The sequence below is a fragment of the Mytilus edulis genome, unplaced genomic scaffold (assembly GCF_963676685.1).
Source record: "Mytilus edulis unplaced genomic scaffold, xbMytEdul2.2 SCAFFOLD_294, whole genome shotgun sequence".
NCBI classification, from domain to species: Eukaryota; Metazoa; Mollusca; class Bivalvia; order Mytilida; family Mytilidae; genus Mytilus; species Mytilus edulis.
Window position 1 is genome coordinate 14,215 of NW_027267551.1, and position 17,428 is coordinate 31,642.

The following is a 17,428-nucleotide window of genomic DNA, read 5'->3' on the forward strand; positions in this document are numbered from 1 at the left end:
ACAATTTATTTCATTAACTTTATCACAATTACATCAAATATATATCTGGAGTAATAATATCTTTAGAAATTACTTATATTACTCCACGAACGAAAATAGAATCTGGAAATCCGCACGCGAATTGACTTCCAGATCGTCTGAACAGACTGCTGAACAGCTGAAGGAAAATGGCAGATTCTGATGATTATTTCAATTCTTTAGAAGATGCAATAGGTAAGGCTTGGTTCCCAAAAAGCATTTACACATTTAAAATACTGGTGTTTCAAATAAAAATAATGTATGGCCAATTAAGACAGTTTGCAATATTCCTGTGGGTAACATTTGATACCAGATACACCGTAAATCGACAACTTGCAAGGACTGAAAGTTCCAATATTTTCCTACAAAACTTCAGTAAATAAAATTTGCTCCTGCCTGTTACAGCTACAAAAAAGTTTTTCTCATCAATTAAATTTTCCATCAAAATTTACAATGACGTACATGTAATTATTAAAACCAAACTTGGACAGAAGCTTCTTAATACTGTCAAAAGATAGTATCTAGAGGAAAATATGAAAGAAGCGAAAAAACCTTAGTTACAAATTTTTATAAAAAAAATTGAGGTTATTGCACTATAGCTCTGGATGAATTTTTCACCAAATAAAAACTAAAAAGCAAGAATTATTTGCTTATTTAGTTTAAAATACCCAAAGTCAATGTGCTGATTTGAAATAATTGAAGAAAAAAAAACCTGCTAAAATGACCACATGTATAAAACAAAACATAGAAAAAAAGACCTATAAGCCACACTATCTTCACATGTACAAAAGAGGTAAATTTTCCACGTACAGAAACAATAAAAAAAAATGTGCTTTGAAACATAAAAAAATATATGTTTCTAACTCCATATTTTTTTAATGCAATGAAATGAAGGCTTACGAATTGTGTGTATCTTTTAACATGCCCTCCCTTTTGATTAACATAAATTTTACATTTTACATTTTAGAGTTATGTGATTTAATTTTGCATTTTTTGGTTAATGTCTTGCATATTATAATTGATAGAGATAAGCTGTAAACAGCAAAATTGTTCAGCAAAGTAATATCTACAAAAAAGTCAACATGACCAAAATGGTGAATTGACCCCAAAAAAGTTATTGCCCTTTTAAGACAATTTTTAAAATGTTTTGTAAATCTTAATTTCTTATGACAATCTTCCTCTTTGAAACTCCTTGGGGAGGGGGAGTGGGAGGGGTAAATGCATTTTTTGGCTTATATCTCTGAAACAAAAGCATTTACATCAATATGAAATTGGAAAAAAATTTTCATCACTTCAAGTTCTATCTGCTCTGAATTTTAAGACACATCAGACAACCTGTTGATGGGTTGCTGCCCAAAATTGAAAATTTAAGTAAACTTTACAGTTTTTGGTTAATTTCTTGAAAATAATGTTAAATAAAGAGACCGCATGCCCTGCAGGGCACAGCTTTATATGAATGCAAAGGTAAAAATGATAAATCAATTAACCCCACCCCCTTTTTCCATTTTTGTCGAGCCTGCAACTTTTGTTGCAGAAAGCTCGACATAGGGATAGTGATCCGGCGGCGGCGGTGTTAGCTCACTTCTTAAAAGCTTTATATTTTAGAAGGTGGAAGACCTGGATGCTTCATACTTTGTATATAGATGTTTCATGCTACGAAGTTTCCGTCAGTCACATGTCCAATGTCCTTGACCTCATTTTCATGGTTCAGTGACCACTTGAAAAAAAAGTTCAAATTTTTTGTAATGTTGAATTCTCTCTTATTATAAGTAATAGGATAACTATATTTGATATGTGCTCTACCTTGCAAGGTCCTCATGTCTGTAAGACAGTTTTCACTTGACCTCGACCTCATTTCATGGATCAGTGAACAAGGTTAAGTTTTGGTGGTCAAGTCCATATCTCAGATACTATAAGCAATAGGGCTAGTATATTCAGTGTATGGAAGGACTGTAAGGTGTACATGTCCAACTGGCAGGTGTCATCTGACCTTGACCTCATTTTCATGGTTCAGTGGTTTTAGTTAAATTTTTGTGTTTTGGTCTGTTTTTCTCATACTATATGCAATAGGTCTACTATATTTGTTGTTTGGAATGATTGTAAGGTGTACATATCTAGCGGGCAGATGTCATGTGACCTTGACCTCATATTCATGGTTCAGTGGTCAAAGTTAAGTTTTTGAGTTTTGGTCTTTTTATCTAATACTATATGCCATACATGTAGGTCAACTATATTTGGTGTATGGAAATATTTTATGATCTTAATGTCAGTCGCGCAGGTTTTATTTGACCGTGACCTCATTTTCACGGTTCATTGCACAGTGTTAAGTTTTTGTGTTTTGGTCTATTTTTCTTAAACTATAAGTAATGTGTCAACTATATATGTTGTATAGAAGCATTGTTAGCTGTACATGTCTGCCTGGCATGGTTTATCTGACCTTGACCTAATTTTCAAGGTTCATTGGTCTTTGTTTAGTTATCTTGGTTAATGTTAAGTTTATGTGACAGTGGTAATAAAGCGTAGCTTTATACTTTGGACTATCAACATAATATCAATGATTAGTATAGAAGGCGAGACATTTCAGTGTGTGCACTCTTGTTATTTTAACTCCCCTTCTAATTTCTAATGGAGTTGGCAACATATTCATTTAACTACTCATGTAAATACATCATAAATTATAAAATGTTATACAGTCATGGTTAAAAGTAATATTAATTAATACAGTAAACACTTAAAATCATACAACAAATGATCAGCAAGGCAAGATCTCTTATGTAAGTAAAAAAAACCTAATAGACTAAGAGATCAGTAATACAAGATCAACAAAATAAGATTTTTGTCATGAATAAAATTGAAAATGGAAATGGGGAATGTGTCAAAGAGACAACAACCCGACCATAAATCAGACAACACAGAAGGCTGCCAATGGGTCTTTGTTGCAGCAAGTAACTCCAGAAGCATCCTTGAGCTGACCCATAAACAAATATATATACTAGTTCATTGATAATGGACGTCATACTAAACTCCGAATTATACACAAAAAATAAAATTAAAAATCATACAAGACTAATAAGGCCAGAAGCTTTTGACTTGGGACAGGCACAGAAATGCGGCAGGGTTAAACATGGTTTTTTTTAGATCTCGATCTTCCCGCTGTACCTTTAGACTATTATTGTCTTCAATGTTGGAGAGTGTTCTTGATGTTTGATTTGCACATAGACCAAGGTGAGCAACTTGGGTGTCTTGGCCTGCTTTTTCATATTTCCTCCTTATCCACTAACCCTGGAAATTAATTGGTAGCTCCTTAATCACATACAAATGTCAAAATCAATGTAATATTTTGTTCTGCCCTATTATGGATACATTGTATATTGATTGATGTTTTTATCTGTTCAATAGATTCAGATTATGTAAATATCACAGATACATGGATGATGGAAATGAATAGGCCTGATGAAAGTGATAATGGTGAAGGTAATAAATTCAATTAAGGATTTTGATTATTTAACATGATTAACTAAATCAGTGGCGGATCCATAATTTTTCATAAGTGGGGGCCCACTGGCTGCCTAAGAGGGGGTACTGCTTTATTCATGCTTCAGTGATTCCCTATATAATCAGCCAAATTTTTCCAAAAAAAAAAAAGAGGGTCTCGGGCCTCCTGGAAAATCTTCTAAATCTGCCTCTGTAAATTTTTGAATATGTACAACTAATTGATTAATTGAACATATTGTTTAGCCCCAAACTCAATATCACAAATTATATTTTGGTTTGAGTATTCAATTACCTGATTTGACGATATTGTGATATGAATGCATAAAAAAATAAATTAAGTCATGCACAGAAGACTTATTATATTATATGGAGATAAATTTTACTTTCTCGATGTCCAGCTTGGATGAGGCCATTTTAATATTATAAAACGTTAAGGTCATAAAAAAGAGAAATCTTTAAGCTAAAGGATGTCAATTCCTGTCATACGTCGCAGTTGATTACAAAACCATACAGAAGCTGACAATGACAACATTGTTGGGTTGATGTTTAGACGAGTTGTATATACATGTATATATATATAGATATACATTGTAGGAGGATGTGGTATGAGTGCCAATGAGACAACTCTCCATCCAAATAAAAATTCATAAAAGTAAACCATTGTAGGTCAAGGTACGGCCTTTAACACGGAGCCTTGGCTCACACAGAACAACAAGCTATAAAGGGCCCAACAAATTACTAGTGTAAAACCATTTAAACAGGAAAACCAATGGTCTTATCTTTTAAAAAAATGAGAAATACATTTGTTCAAGAGTGGAGCAACATTATTTTTTACCAGTCACTCATTTCATATAATTTATGAAATGTATGCTATAGGTATAGTTATGTTTTAATCTGTTCAATAATTCTTTAGATTCAGATTATGAAAATATCACAGATACATGTATGATGGAAATGAATAGTCCAGATGAAAGTGATAATGGTGAAGGTAATAAATTTAAGGTGGCTAGGGCGTCTTAATTAAAACTGACAGAATTTTTTGATAACTTGTCAAAATGAAGCTTTTATCATGCTTTTTTCAAATTGTCAGATTTTGTATAGCTTATTCATGGAAAATCAAATTTTGTGTGATAAAAAGAAAAGGTTAACGTTCTATAAGAACTTTAAGATAAAATGTGAGAATATTGTTCATATAACATGCTTTCAAATAAGCAAAAGAAAAAATAGGGTCACCGAACATGTTTTCTTGCTACATATTGAAATAGGTAAATTCATAACACTTTCTATTGTAAAAACTACTTTATCAGAGTTATCTCCCCTTATTTGGCAAATTTTGAAAAAATCTAATGAAACAGAAACAAGGTGTTTTTGCAAATTACAACTGCAATTATGTTTAAACACACAATTTTCTTTATTCATATCAAAAGTCTTGTACAAAAATTACATACAACTCTCAAAATTTGCACATTTCACCAAATATATAGACCAAAGATATCTGCTTATTCAAAATCCAAGATGGAGGAAGACACCCGAGTCTCCTTAATTAATGATTTTGATTGTATAAGTAGCAAAAACTTAAAGTTTGTAGCTCCCAATTTGTAATATTATAAGATTTATTCCATTCATAAATATCATCCCCAAATGCATGATTTCCTTGGATTATGCTTTCATGCAGATTACACTTACTACCTTATAACAATTTATACTGCAACTAGTTTGTTTCCTAAATATAGTAATACAGCTATATTTTGTGCAATGAGAATTTCATCATGCAACACTTTTCCACAATCAGGGGTTCCTTAAAGGATGAAAATAAGTTTGAATTTAGTTTTACAATTTTAATAGCTATCATTTTAATTTAAGTTGCAGTATAAAAACAATATATAGTCGATTTAAAACAAATATAAATTAACTTAGAGATACTCCTGCTTGGTTACAATTTCTGAAGTAAATTTCTAAAAATTAATTTACTATTTTGAATTACTGTAAGTGAATTTATTTATTTGTCCAATTTCAGACAGCTATCAAGATACAGATGATTCTGACCTAGAATGTGAGTCAGGAGATGAAGTTGCGGAAAATATTGAAGCTTCAGGTAAATCCTTTAAAGATGTATGTCTAAGGTTCTATGTTACACAATTTAATAGAAAAAACACAAGGTGTTCTCCTATTTTACCGATTTTTTGTCAAGCCTGCAACTTTTTTTGCAGAAAGCTCGACATAGGGATAGTGATATGGTGACGGCAGCAGTAGTGTTAGCTAACAGTCTTAAAAGCTTTATATTTTAGAAGGTGGAAGATCTGGATGCTTCATACTGTGTATATACATTTTGTAGATGCCTCATGTTACGAATTTTCCGTCAGTCACATGTCCAATGTCCTTGACCTCATTTTCATGGTTCAGTGAGACTACTTAAAAAAGAAAAAAAAAAGGTTAAGATTTTTTGTAATGTTAAATTCTCTCTAATTATAAGTAATAGGATAACTATATTTGGTATGTGTGTACCTTGCAAGGTCCTCATGACCGTCAGACAGTTTACTCTTTACCTCGACCTCATTTCATGGATCAGTAAACAAGGTTAAGTTTTGGTGGTTAAATCCATATCTCAGATACTGTAAACAATAGGTCTAGTATATTTGGTGTATGGAAGGACTTTAAGGTGAACATGCCCAGCTAGCAGGTGTCATCTGACCTTGACCTCATTTTCATGGTTCAGTGGTCAAAGTAAAATTTTTGAGTTTTTGTCTATTTTTCTATTACTATATGCAATAGGTCAACTACATTGGGTGAATGGAAATATTTTATTATCTATATGTCAGTCGCACAAGTTTAATTTGACCTTGACCTCATTGCTTAGTGTTAAATACATGTATTTGTGTTTTAGTCCTCATGTTATCATGGTAATGTTTGCATTTCAGCACATAGAAAAAGAGGAAGACCATTTGGGTCTTCTGTTGACTGTCATCTGAATTATCCTGGAGATGAAACTATGGAAACTCCTGTGAGAAAAAGTAAGTAGCATGTATATATAATTATATATATATAGATTTTAACATGGCATTTTTCATTTCAGACTTGGATGCAGACCATTAATCCCCCCCCCCTTTTATTGCATGTCTACCCATTATCACACACAAAAATTGGAGAATTATTTTTCTCCAGTGGTTCCAAAATGGAACAGTCGTTACAGCATTTTTCTTAAAACATCACAGTCTTCACCTAAAACCAAAATTTAAAGGCCCAGCAGCCCAGGCTTTTAAAATTGCTCTTGGGCCTGTAAAAATCATATCTTCAGGGCAAAAGAATGTAACTAAAAAATTTCAAAAATTGAGCTCCAGGTCTGTAGATTTAAAAGTTCATCCATCGTAAAGATTGACATCATTATTTGGCATGTGACGTAAAGCTTTTATATTATCTGGCACATGAAATGAAGTCATTATTAAAAAAACGGGCAAGAAGAGGGTTAAACTAATTAGTAAATTTTAATATTTCAAAGGTACATATTTTTCTTACCAGTGTTAAAGAAGTCTTTTCTTTATATCAATATACTTGTTATCAAATTGTTGGAGGGTACAAGGAATGTGGCACCAAATTCATCTGTGTGTCCAATGTAAGACATTCTATGTTTGTGCTTATAATTGCTGGATGCTTGCCTAAGGGACATAAACCAACAACCGTTTTGCACGTGTTTAAAATATTTAGAATCTCTCAAAGGCAACTCATTGACCCACTCAATATATTTTGATATAATATTATATGAAAGTAAAAGTGTATCACATGTTTATGTGCATGAAGCGAGATGATTATTTCTGATGTTTTTAAAGGGAGATAATCCAATTTATGGGTTTTATGTTGTCACTGTGGGTTATCACTCAGTAAGCTCGTTTTCATTCCATTTATTTAAATTTTGCAGAAAGAAGAAGCCTGAAAGCACTGACATCTTTCGCATACATGGTTTGCTGTTCAATGCTTTGCATGTCAGGATTGGACATTATGACCGCAGAGACAGTTAGAAATAATTTTCAATCCCTGTCTACAAATGAAAGAAGTCAGTTCATTCTGAATTGGCTACAAAGCCATTCTAGGTATATATTCATTGATGCACAATTTTCATCTTTCATCATGTTTATATTTCAATATAAGAAGATTTGAAATGATTGCCATTGAAATTAAAAAACAACAACAATCCACAGCCATCAAAAATACAGACAACTTAATTGATTATTTTTAACAGGTACATATAGTAATATGCAGTGAACTAGGTAAAATATGAGCTAACACTGACCAATTTTTCAATGGGACTACCTGCTGTATGAATTAAAATGCACTACCGTCACTGATGAGTCTTTTGTAGATGAAACGCGCCTCTGGCATATATAAATTTTAGTCCTTGTATCTATGATGAGTTTATTTTATTATAATTACTATGTGAAATTTTTCCAAGAACACATTTTTCGTGATTTCCTTATAACATGAATATTATAAATACCACACTTTTTAAGTGTTAACATATTTAAACAATGAATCTGCCGGATGAGTTCCTTTAAATATGTTAATGAGTAAGGCAAGGTGTACATGTTTTGTAACAGCATTCAAAAGTGGCCTGGTGATTTTTATCTAATAAAAAAACAGTGGGAGTGTTGTTCTAGTCCCCTGCTTTGCACATGCATGAGAAAATCTATCCAGTCAATTTTTCGAAAATCAGCAGGTTCAATCAGAAATCCTTGTCCTTGTGCATTCACTTAACTGTCAGTGACTTGGAGTTGTAACTAAGAGGTGGAGTTTAAATCACAATGCCATATTATGTTACAAACATGTTTTATAATGACAAAAATATCTTTAACTTATGACAACATAAAAATGAAAATGAATACTGATTAAATAAAACATGTTCTTATTCTCTTTTAGGATCAATGAGCATACTTGCAAGTATGAGTTCAAGTACCTGATAGGTACATCTTCAGTGTGTCTCTCAGCCTTTCTACTGGTTCTTGGAATCCCCAAATCAACGTACTATAGTATTCAGAAAAAGTTTTATGGTAAATATATAATTGCATCACACAACTTAAATTGAGTATGCTTTCATTTTTCTGATTGCTAGCAGTTATATATTTAAGCCCACTTTTGCTATTTCATCCATTCTAGGAACACCTCTGTTTTACTAAGACAGAATCTTGTAGATTCAAACTTCTATTAAAGAAGTAATGAAAAAAAAATCCAAGCTGTCAACATAACAACAGTTTCAGAATTATAAACCCAAATTGTTTTAACAACATTAACCTTTTAAGTAATACACACAGGTATTTTATCTGGTAAAAAAAAAATGTTATGTATGAACATGTTTGAAGTTTCTTGTGTCTGATTGTAGCTACATGAGTAATATAAATTCTTATTGTCCATTCCATTCAATTATAGATGGATCAGTTGTCATCAATAAAATTGGTAATCGTCTTGGTAGAATGAAAGCTTCTAGCCAAAGTGCAATGACATGGTTGCAAATGTATGCAATCCAGTTTGGTGAGAAATTACCCAACCAGGAGAAAATACACCTACCACCATGTGTGACAAAAAAGTCAATTTACAGTGAGATGGTTGAATACCAACATGACAAAGGGGAACCAGAAGTTATTTCCATGTCACATTTTATGTTACTCTGGAGAACATGTTTGTGTCATATTGCCATCCCTAAGGTAACAAATCCAATTGGCCTAAAATAACATATTGTTTGTTTCCCCAATCTTAACCGACCCTGCAAAAGCGGTCCTACTCATAAAATTTTATTGTCCAAACTTAGTCAAATATTATTTTATTCATTTCTGATTTTCATGCTTACCAGATTAACCGGCATGGTTCCAGCTTTTAGGAAAAAATAAAATTATTTCCCTACCTACCTACCCACACCTTGCTTGGCAGGGTCGGCATTGGGGAAATAAACAGTATATTAATTTAGGCATAAATTAATGACCTGAATCATTATTTGTATATAATTCTTATAAAACTTGCAAATTAGGAAATACATCGACATTAAAAAAAAAAATGAAGTTATAAGTTTTAAAAGGCGAAATTGTTTATTGAAGTGATAACTTAGGAAAGAAAGTCTGAATTAGAATTCACAATAAACTACATTTTTATGTTGATATACAAACAAAATCATAACAGAATTAACATCCCATCAACGACATCATTTAACCCTGTGCGTCAGCACTAATTTTGATGATAAACTTGTTATATTTAAATAATAAGAAATTTTATATTCTTGGATCATATATTTAAAACTACAACATATCAAGGTTCAGAAAAAAAAAATTGCCTTTGAACTGTAAATAAAGTTTTTTTTATGTTTCCATGTGATAGATGCAGACACTGTAGAGCCTTCAATAGTGAGCTTATTTACAGAGTTGATTTTTTTTTTCAGGTATCAAGATTTTCCAAATGCAATAAATGCATCAAAATAAAAACTAAACTTTCTTCAACTAGAAGCAAGACAAAAAAGCAAGAACTACAAAGAAGGAGAGAAAAACACTTAAAACAACAAAAGTTAGTGTTGTAGACTTTTCATAATTTCTTAATAATAATAAAATTTTCTCTTGAAATGTTTTAGTTATTTCAGAGATAAGATGGTTCATTCTCTTTGTACATTCATGATTTATACATCATGTACATAAACTTGTTTTGTAAATATATAAACAAACTTATTTCTCCGGTCAAATGTTTAAATCAATCTTTAACTTGTTATAAAAAATGTGAACATTTACATATGAATGTCAATTACTTAAATAGATTTTATCAAAATCAAACAATTATGATTACAATTACCCCATCCCTTCTTCATTTCCTTTTATTTATTTTTTCAGCATGGAAAGAAGGAAATATTACAAGCATATTCAGAAAGCCAAAGAACAACCGGGAAAATATTTATCTGTTATTATTGACTCAATGGACCAAAGCAAAACTCAGCTTCCACACTTCCTGTATAAATCAAAGTTTACAGGTAATATGTGGAAGCTGAGGGTCCACTTAATTGGGGTTTTGCTTCATGGAATAAGTACATATGGATTTTTTGACTTGTTTGAATATCCTCACTCAGCAAATCTCACAATCTCAACATTGATAAACATATTGGCAGGTTTGGAAGACATCCCACCTGTCCTTTACCTGCAAATGGACAATTGTTACAGGGAAAATAAGAACAGGTTATTTACTTTTATTTAACTCTATGACCATTGATTGAAAGAATGTTACGAAATAACCAAATTTAAGGAAACATATACATAAAAAATGCTGAAATTTGTGCTTTGTGAATTAAATTTATGAAATCTTCAATGAAATTTATCAATTTAAAGTTTGAAAATATGATATGTCATTGAAAAAGCACTGTTTAAAATACAAAAATGCTCAATAAAAAAATGTAACTTGTATTTTTAAGTTAAAAGAGATGAAGAACCTATCGGAAGATATTTTGTTGAGTTCAAATACTGTTCGATGTAGAAATTTATTTCTTATGTTTATTGATATCAAATATATGTATTACAGATTTGTCTTTGGATTCCTATCATTGTTAGTGGAGCTGGGTGTATTTAAAAAAGTGAAAGTATCATTCCTTATGGTAGGACATACACATGAAGATGTTGACCAGGTATTTTCAAGGTACGTAATATATAGCATAATGTTAAAATTTCCTTTTTGCTATCCTTGACCAGAAAAAGGTGTACATGAAAATTCTGGAGATGGAATCAGTAGTGGTCTTAGTAAGGTATTATGCCGAAACCAGTTTGTATTGCCCATGATTAAAATAGAAGAATCGAGTTCCTAGGATATTTCATCACTTGTTTATCAAAAAAAGAGGAGAGTAAATTATAATTCCAAAATATTTTCCTAGGGCTTAAACATTAACCCCAGTCTTCACACTTAACCACAAGTCCTACATCCATGATGTTAAAATGCTGTCTGGCAGGTGAAATTATTATCTACAAGCCAACATTATCCAACTAAAAATTTGGTAAAATTGAGCTTCCGCTTGTGGATTGAAATGTTTCTCGTGAAGACTGTCACCCTAAATAAACTACTTCTTAGGGTCATGTCTGCATAAATTATTTGCACCTTACATCAATAAAAATGTTTTTTCCTTAGGGTTTCTATGTATAAATTGACTGTCTGTGACAACCATTCCGAATTTTTGATCTGCATCAAATTAAATAAATTGGGGTAAAATTGTTGATCAGCTCAAGATCTATCTGCCCAGAAATTTTCAGACGAATCGGACAACCTGGTGTTGGGTTGCTGCCCCTGAATTGGTTTTTTTTACGAAAATTTTGCAGTTTTTGGTTATTTTCTTGAATACTATTAATAGATAGAGATAAACTGTAAACATCAATAATATTCAGCAAAGTAAGACCTAAAAATAAGTCAACATGACCAAAATGTCAGTCAACCCCCTTAAGGAGTTATTGCCCTTTATAGTAAAATTTTATCAACTTTTCTTCATTTTTTGTAACTTGAACAAAAATCGTCTTCTCTGAAACTACATGGCCAAATTTAACCAAACTTTGCCACAATTAACATTGTGGTATATAGTTTAAAAAATGTGTTCGATGACCCCGCCTACCAAACAAAATGGCTGACATGGCTAAAATTAGAACATAGTGGTAAAATGCAGTTTTTGATTTATATCTTTGAAAGTAAGACATTTAGGTCAAATCTTTCAAAATTTAAATGTCCATCAGAATAAGATCTATCCCCTCACAAATTTTCAGATGAATCTGACAACTTGTTGTTGGGTTGCTGCCCTAAAATTGGTAATTTTAAGGAAATTTTGCAGTTTTTGGTTCTTATTTTGAATACTTTTAAAGATAGAGATAAGCTGTAAACAGCAATAATGTTCAGCAAAGTAAGATCTACAAATAAGTCAGCATGTTCAAAATTGTTAGAGGACCCCTTAAGGAGTTATTGCCCTTTATAGTCAATATTGAACAACTGTTCGTCATTTTTGTAACTTGTACAAAAATCTTCTTTTCTAAAACTATGGCCCAAATTTAACCAATCTTGGCCACAATCATTACTAGGGTATCTATTTAAAAAAAAGTGTCTAATAACCCCACCTACCAACCAAGATGGCCGACATCAGTAAATACAGTAACAAGTGAGCGACACAGGCTCTTGAGAGACTCTAGTTAAGATTAGAATATGAAAAGTAAATAAAGGCACTACAGACACCAAGTGATGGCAATAACTCACACAAACCTTTAAGGCTAAGGTCAGATAACACAAATGTTAACTGTTTTACACATGTCTGTCATTCTGTCCATTTGTTTTATGAATACTATGACATATTTTTCTGAGCAACTGAATAATAAGCTTTTCTAAAATTTGATATCGTTTATATGAGTGAGCTAGACCGTAATGCTTTTTTCAGATTGACCAAACAGCAACTTCCTGTTTAACGAACACTAACAATTTCTACACATGACCAAAAAGAAAGTAAAATATGTTCTGATGTATTGTTGCGGTGTTTTCTTCATGCTACAATTCTGTCTTAATTTAATTGCAGATTTTCTTCCTGGCTGGCAAGACAAGCAGTTCTGACATTGCCCAAACTTATGAGAGCTTTTGAATTTTGTACCACTCCAAATCCAGTGTCTGTTCAAACATCAAAAGTGTGGGATATAGCTGGCTGGATAACTCAGTATCTGAACAAAATGTGTAACCATTCGTACCCCCACATATTTAAGATAATCAAGAAAGATGAGAAAACAAGACTGTTTTACAAAAAATGGTCAACTGACAAGGTATAATTAAATTCTTTCAAATACTAACAAATTATGTAATAAATGAATTAGTTATTTATTTTGTTCGAATGTAATGATTTGATTTAAAGTACTTGGAATCCATCAGTGTAGAATTTGATGTTTGTCAACCACAGCATTTTCATTTCAACATGTATCTTCAGTGATGGAGGATCCAAGACTTGAAAAGGGGTGCCCACTACTTTTTTTATCCTGTAAGCAGTAAGGGGAATAAATGGGGGCATCCCGTACAAACTTTGTATAACACTATTTATTAACTTTTAGAAAATACACTTTCATCCTTTTATTTATTTGGACCAACATATGTGAAAGATCTGTAATACTTAAAAATATTCTGTCAAGACAGAATGCCTTAAATTTCAGGAAACCTGGAGCACTTTTAAAGATGTATTATTATTATGTATTTAAAGCTTTGTGGATGTCCATTGGTAGTTTTACTGTAAAAATTTAGTTTATTTGACAATGCATAGTGAAGACAGGTAAACATATTTGCGGCAGTAAAATCACCAAATAACGTTTGCAAAACTTCAAGTTCAATACAGTTAATATCTCTATTCTAATGCAAAAAAATACATAATTCAATTTAAGTAATTCTTTCAATAAAAATTTTTAAATTAAAAAAATTCTATTTCCCCTACAGTACTTATTGTCATCGGTATGGTTCAGGCATCAAACGTAAAAAACACTCTTTCTTTTTTGCTTCTTGGCCACTTCAGAATTTAATAGAATTTGATGAAAAGAAGGTATTAAGGGGCATCATTTTTGTTTGTTTTTTTGGCTTATAATTGTAGAAGTTACATGTCAATACATTCAGTAATTTAAAAATGTCGGCTTCCTTATATTATGCTTACTGTCATCCAATCAGAACCCTTGATACACAAATTGCCTTATAATGATTTACATACTGTAACAAATGGGGTTAAAAATGTCAAATATATTTTAGACTTGGCAAGAACCAGAGGAGCAGCTTTTACTTGGTGTTCCCACAGACTCTCCAAAAATAATAATTCCCGACTACAACAAAATCGACCTGACCAAGCTAAAAAAAGATATTACTGGTTCATTTTCATTTTTCAAGAGAGAGGAAGATAAAAAGTGGTGGAATGATTTTTTCACAGATCTTTCTAGTAATGGTCAGTACTAATTTAAGTTTATTTGATTAATTAACAACAACAAAAATGATTTCTTTATAAATATTCAAAATTTTGAAAAATCCTACACACAAAATAATTTTGAAATATAAACTTGTCATTAGGGCCAAATTGTATGATGTATTCCTTCAATACTACTGTTTGCTCTCCCAAAAAATAAGTGGCAGGTATTTATATTTATACTGTGGATTTTTCCTTGTGCAAATACAGTGGTTAAACGAAACTATCTGCCAAAAAAAGTATCATGTAGCAGAGATTTTAAGATTGAAAACATGTGCTACAACACAACTCAGTATTATCAAGCCTTAATGATATATAAATAAATTTTTCCATGTTAGATTGTTAATATCGGTTGATGTCAGCTACCTTTAGAATTTTATAAATTTTCGATTTTACAGTAATTTTTCTTTTTCATTAATAAAAGGGGGGATTTTTCAGTTTGCGACAATAATTGAAAAATGCTTTCAGCAATTATCAAGAATTGTTGGTCAATTGTTTATATCTGTTGATGTCATCGCCCTTTTGATTTTCATAAATTTCAAATATGACATTGATAAGTAAAAGAACTTTGTTGTTTGAAAATGTGAGGGTGTATCAATATGCTAATGGCGCAGCTGTTTATTCTATTTTAAACATGTAAAGAAAGAATACATATATTTTTTTTTTTGGGGTCACAGAATCTCCCGAAGAAGCAGTGTGGCCGATAAGTGATTTAATTGAGAAAGCCAAGGAACGGGATATGAAAGAAACTTCTGACACCAGACAGTTCAGTGACTCAGAGTTGAGTGATGTGTCAGATGAAGATGAACCAATTCCTCAGGTAATTCATTTTGTATACTAGTATACAAAATTTTAAATTTATAAACTTTTACCAATATTTATAAGAAGACATACATGACAAGGAGACAAATCTGTATCTAAGACACAATGTAGTATAAAGTATTAAAGCAATTATAGGTTACAGTACTATCTTCAACGGTGAGTCTTTGTTCACATGGAGCCACAAGCTATAAATTTTTAAGACCAGTGTAAAACTATACAAACAGGAAACCCAACAGTCTAATTTACATACAAAAGGAGGAACCAAAAAAACACCTACACAAACTACCAAAACAAATTTTTACAAGAAATGGAAAGACTCACTAATGAAAAATATTTAATTTAAACAAGAATAATGTGAACATATGTTCTTTTTTCTTTACAGTGACTTGACTGTAAGTGTTGCTATCCACCAATTGCAATTCATTCAAAATTTTGACCAAATTGCAATTTGTTTTATTAAACCAAATTGTTCAACTGGTCTGAAATTTGAACCAACTGCTGTAGAAAACCACAGTCAAGTCATGAAAGTGCAAGGTGATAAAATAAAACATACTTACAATCCTATAAGACTTTAACTCCACTTTATTGATGGTATTACTAAATCAGTCTATCAATCTGTATAGTTATATTATAGCCATTACCATACTAAAGGTGAACTGTTTTATTTTTAATTGCTATAAAAATGTCCAAACTAAGCTTTTATATAGTTTTTCTTTCGAAAAGTATTCTATATTCATAAGAATCACACATTATGTGAATAAAAACATTTCATATTCAGTAAAATATTTGTGAAATTGCAATATGTTTGTAGGAAGGGGAGATAATCTTTTTTGGTTTCAAAAAATCTTTATTGAAAAGAATAGTATTTTAGGTTATCTCCCAAAGGAAACTTATCAATAGCATATTGTTATTTCACACGTATTTTACTGAATATATGATGTATTATTTTAAATGATATATGATTCTTATAAATATAAAATCCTTTTTGAAAGAAAAACTATATAAAAGCTTAGTTTGGACATTTTTATAATTTATGGAAGTTTATAATGTTCTAAATTTTGTTTTAGCTTGTTGTTGGAAAAAAGAAATCTGGGAGCCAAGGGGATAACAGTACAATTACTGTAAGTGTTGGGGAGATGGTCCTTCTAAACTTGGAGGAATATGACAAGGAGTGGCCTCAAGTTGCCCAAGTCATCAATTTTGATGAGGAGACCTGCATGATCCATTGGTTCAGAGGATCCAAAACCAAACCATGGAAGCCATGTAGTAGAGCGATACAAGGGAAAAAAGGAAAACGGGAAGCCTGGACACAGACCATCAATATAACAGAAATCATAAGGAACAGTTTTTGTTTAACAAAGGGGGGTTTCTTACCTAAAAATGTCAAAGAGTTTTGTAAAAGTCATGAACTTCAAGCCAAGATTTAAGAATTATCAATGCTTAATATTATAATTTAATATGCATATTTACTTTTAGACCAAAACAAAAAATTTGGAAAAACAGTTATTTTAAATTTTGGAAGTTTATCAATATTATCAAAAAATAAATACTTGCAAATAACATGAACATTAACTTTAGAAACCATCATACCTTATAAAATAATTTTAGAGTAAGCTTATATATTATGTGTCCTGCATTTTACCTTCCCAATTGTTTAAGGAGACGAGTTCTTGTCTGTTGAAGATCAATTGGTGGCCTTAAGTTGTTTATACCTTTCGGTTGGGTAGCTGTCCCCAATTTCCATTCCTATTTGATTATTCTTGAATTAAAATATTGTAGCACAAAACTTTAAATTAACTCATATCATATTTATTTCAATAATTTTCTTACCATGTTTTGAAAACAATCTTTTCTATATCAGCCAATGTGGGGAGAAAAATTGTTTTTGTCAGGTTCATCCGCTTATTTTCCAAATGATTATCTCCTATATAAATATGGAAAAATCTATGAATTTTATACTGTTAGTAGTACAATGCAAATATGTAGGCAATACTGACCCATTCATTTTTGGAATTTCCCACTTCATATTTATATAACGTTTAACTCATTTAAAAACCAAATTTGATGTCCCGTTTTTTGTCAGATATCATTTTCAACATGGAAAAACAGCAAAACTTCCTGCTTTTTTTATTTTAATTT

The 17,428-nt window shown here is 31.3% G+C and overlaps 1 protein-coding gene across 1 annotated transcript; it reads left to right on the plus strand.

Moving 5' to 3' along the window:
* Nucleotides 1-59: 59 nt before the first annotated feature.
* Nucleotides 60-16,841, plus strand: LOC139505630 (uncharacterized). Its single transcript, XM_071295119.1, has 15 exons — nt 60-213; nt 3,418-3,492; nt 4,427-4,501; nt 5,531-5,608; nt 6,432-6,524; nt 7,427-7,598; nt 8,422-8,552; nt 8,929-9,203; nt 9,929-10,050; nt 10,368-10,706; nt 11,047-11,160; nt 13,061-13,298; nt 14,260-14,449; nt 15,145-15,287; nt 16,357-16,841. The coding sequence occupies exons 1-15, from the start codon at nt 168-170 to the stop codon at nt 16,714-16,716; spliced, it is 2,451 nt and encodes an 816-aa protein (XP_071151220.1). The 5' UTR covers nt 60-167; the 3' UTR covers nt 16,717-16,841.
* Nucleotides 16,842-17,428: the final 587 nt, after the last annotated feature.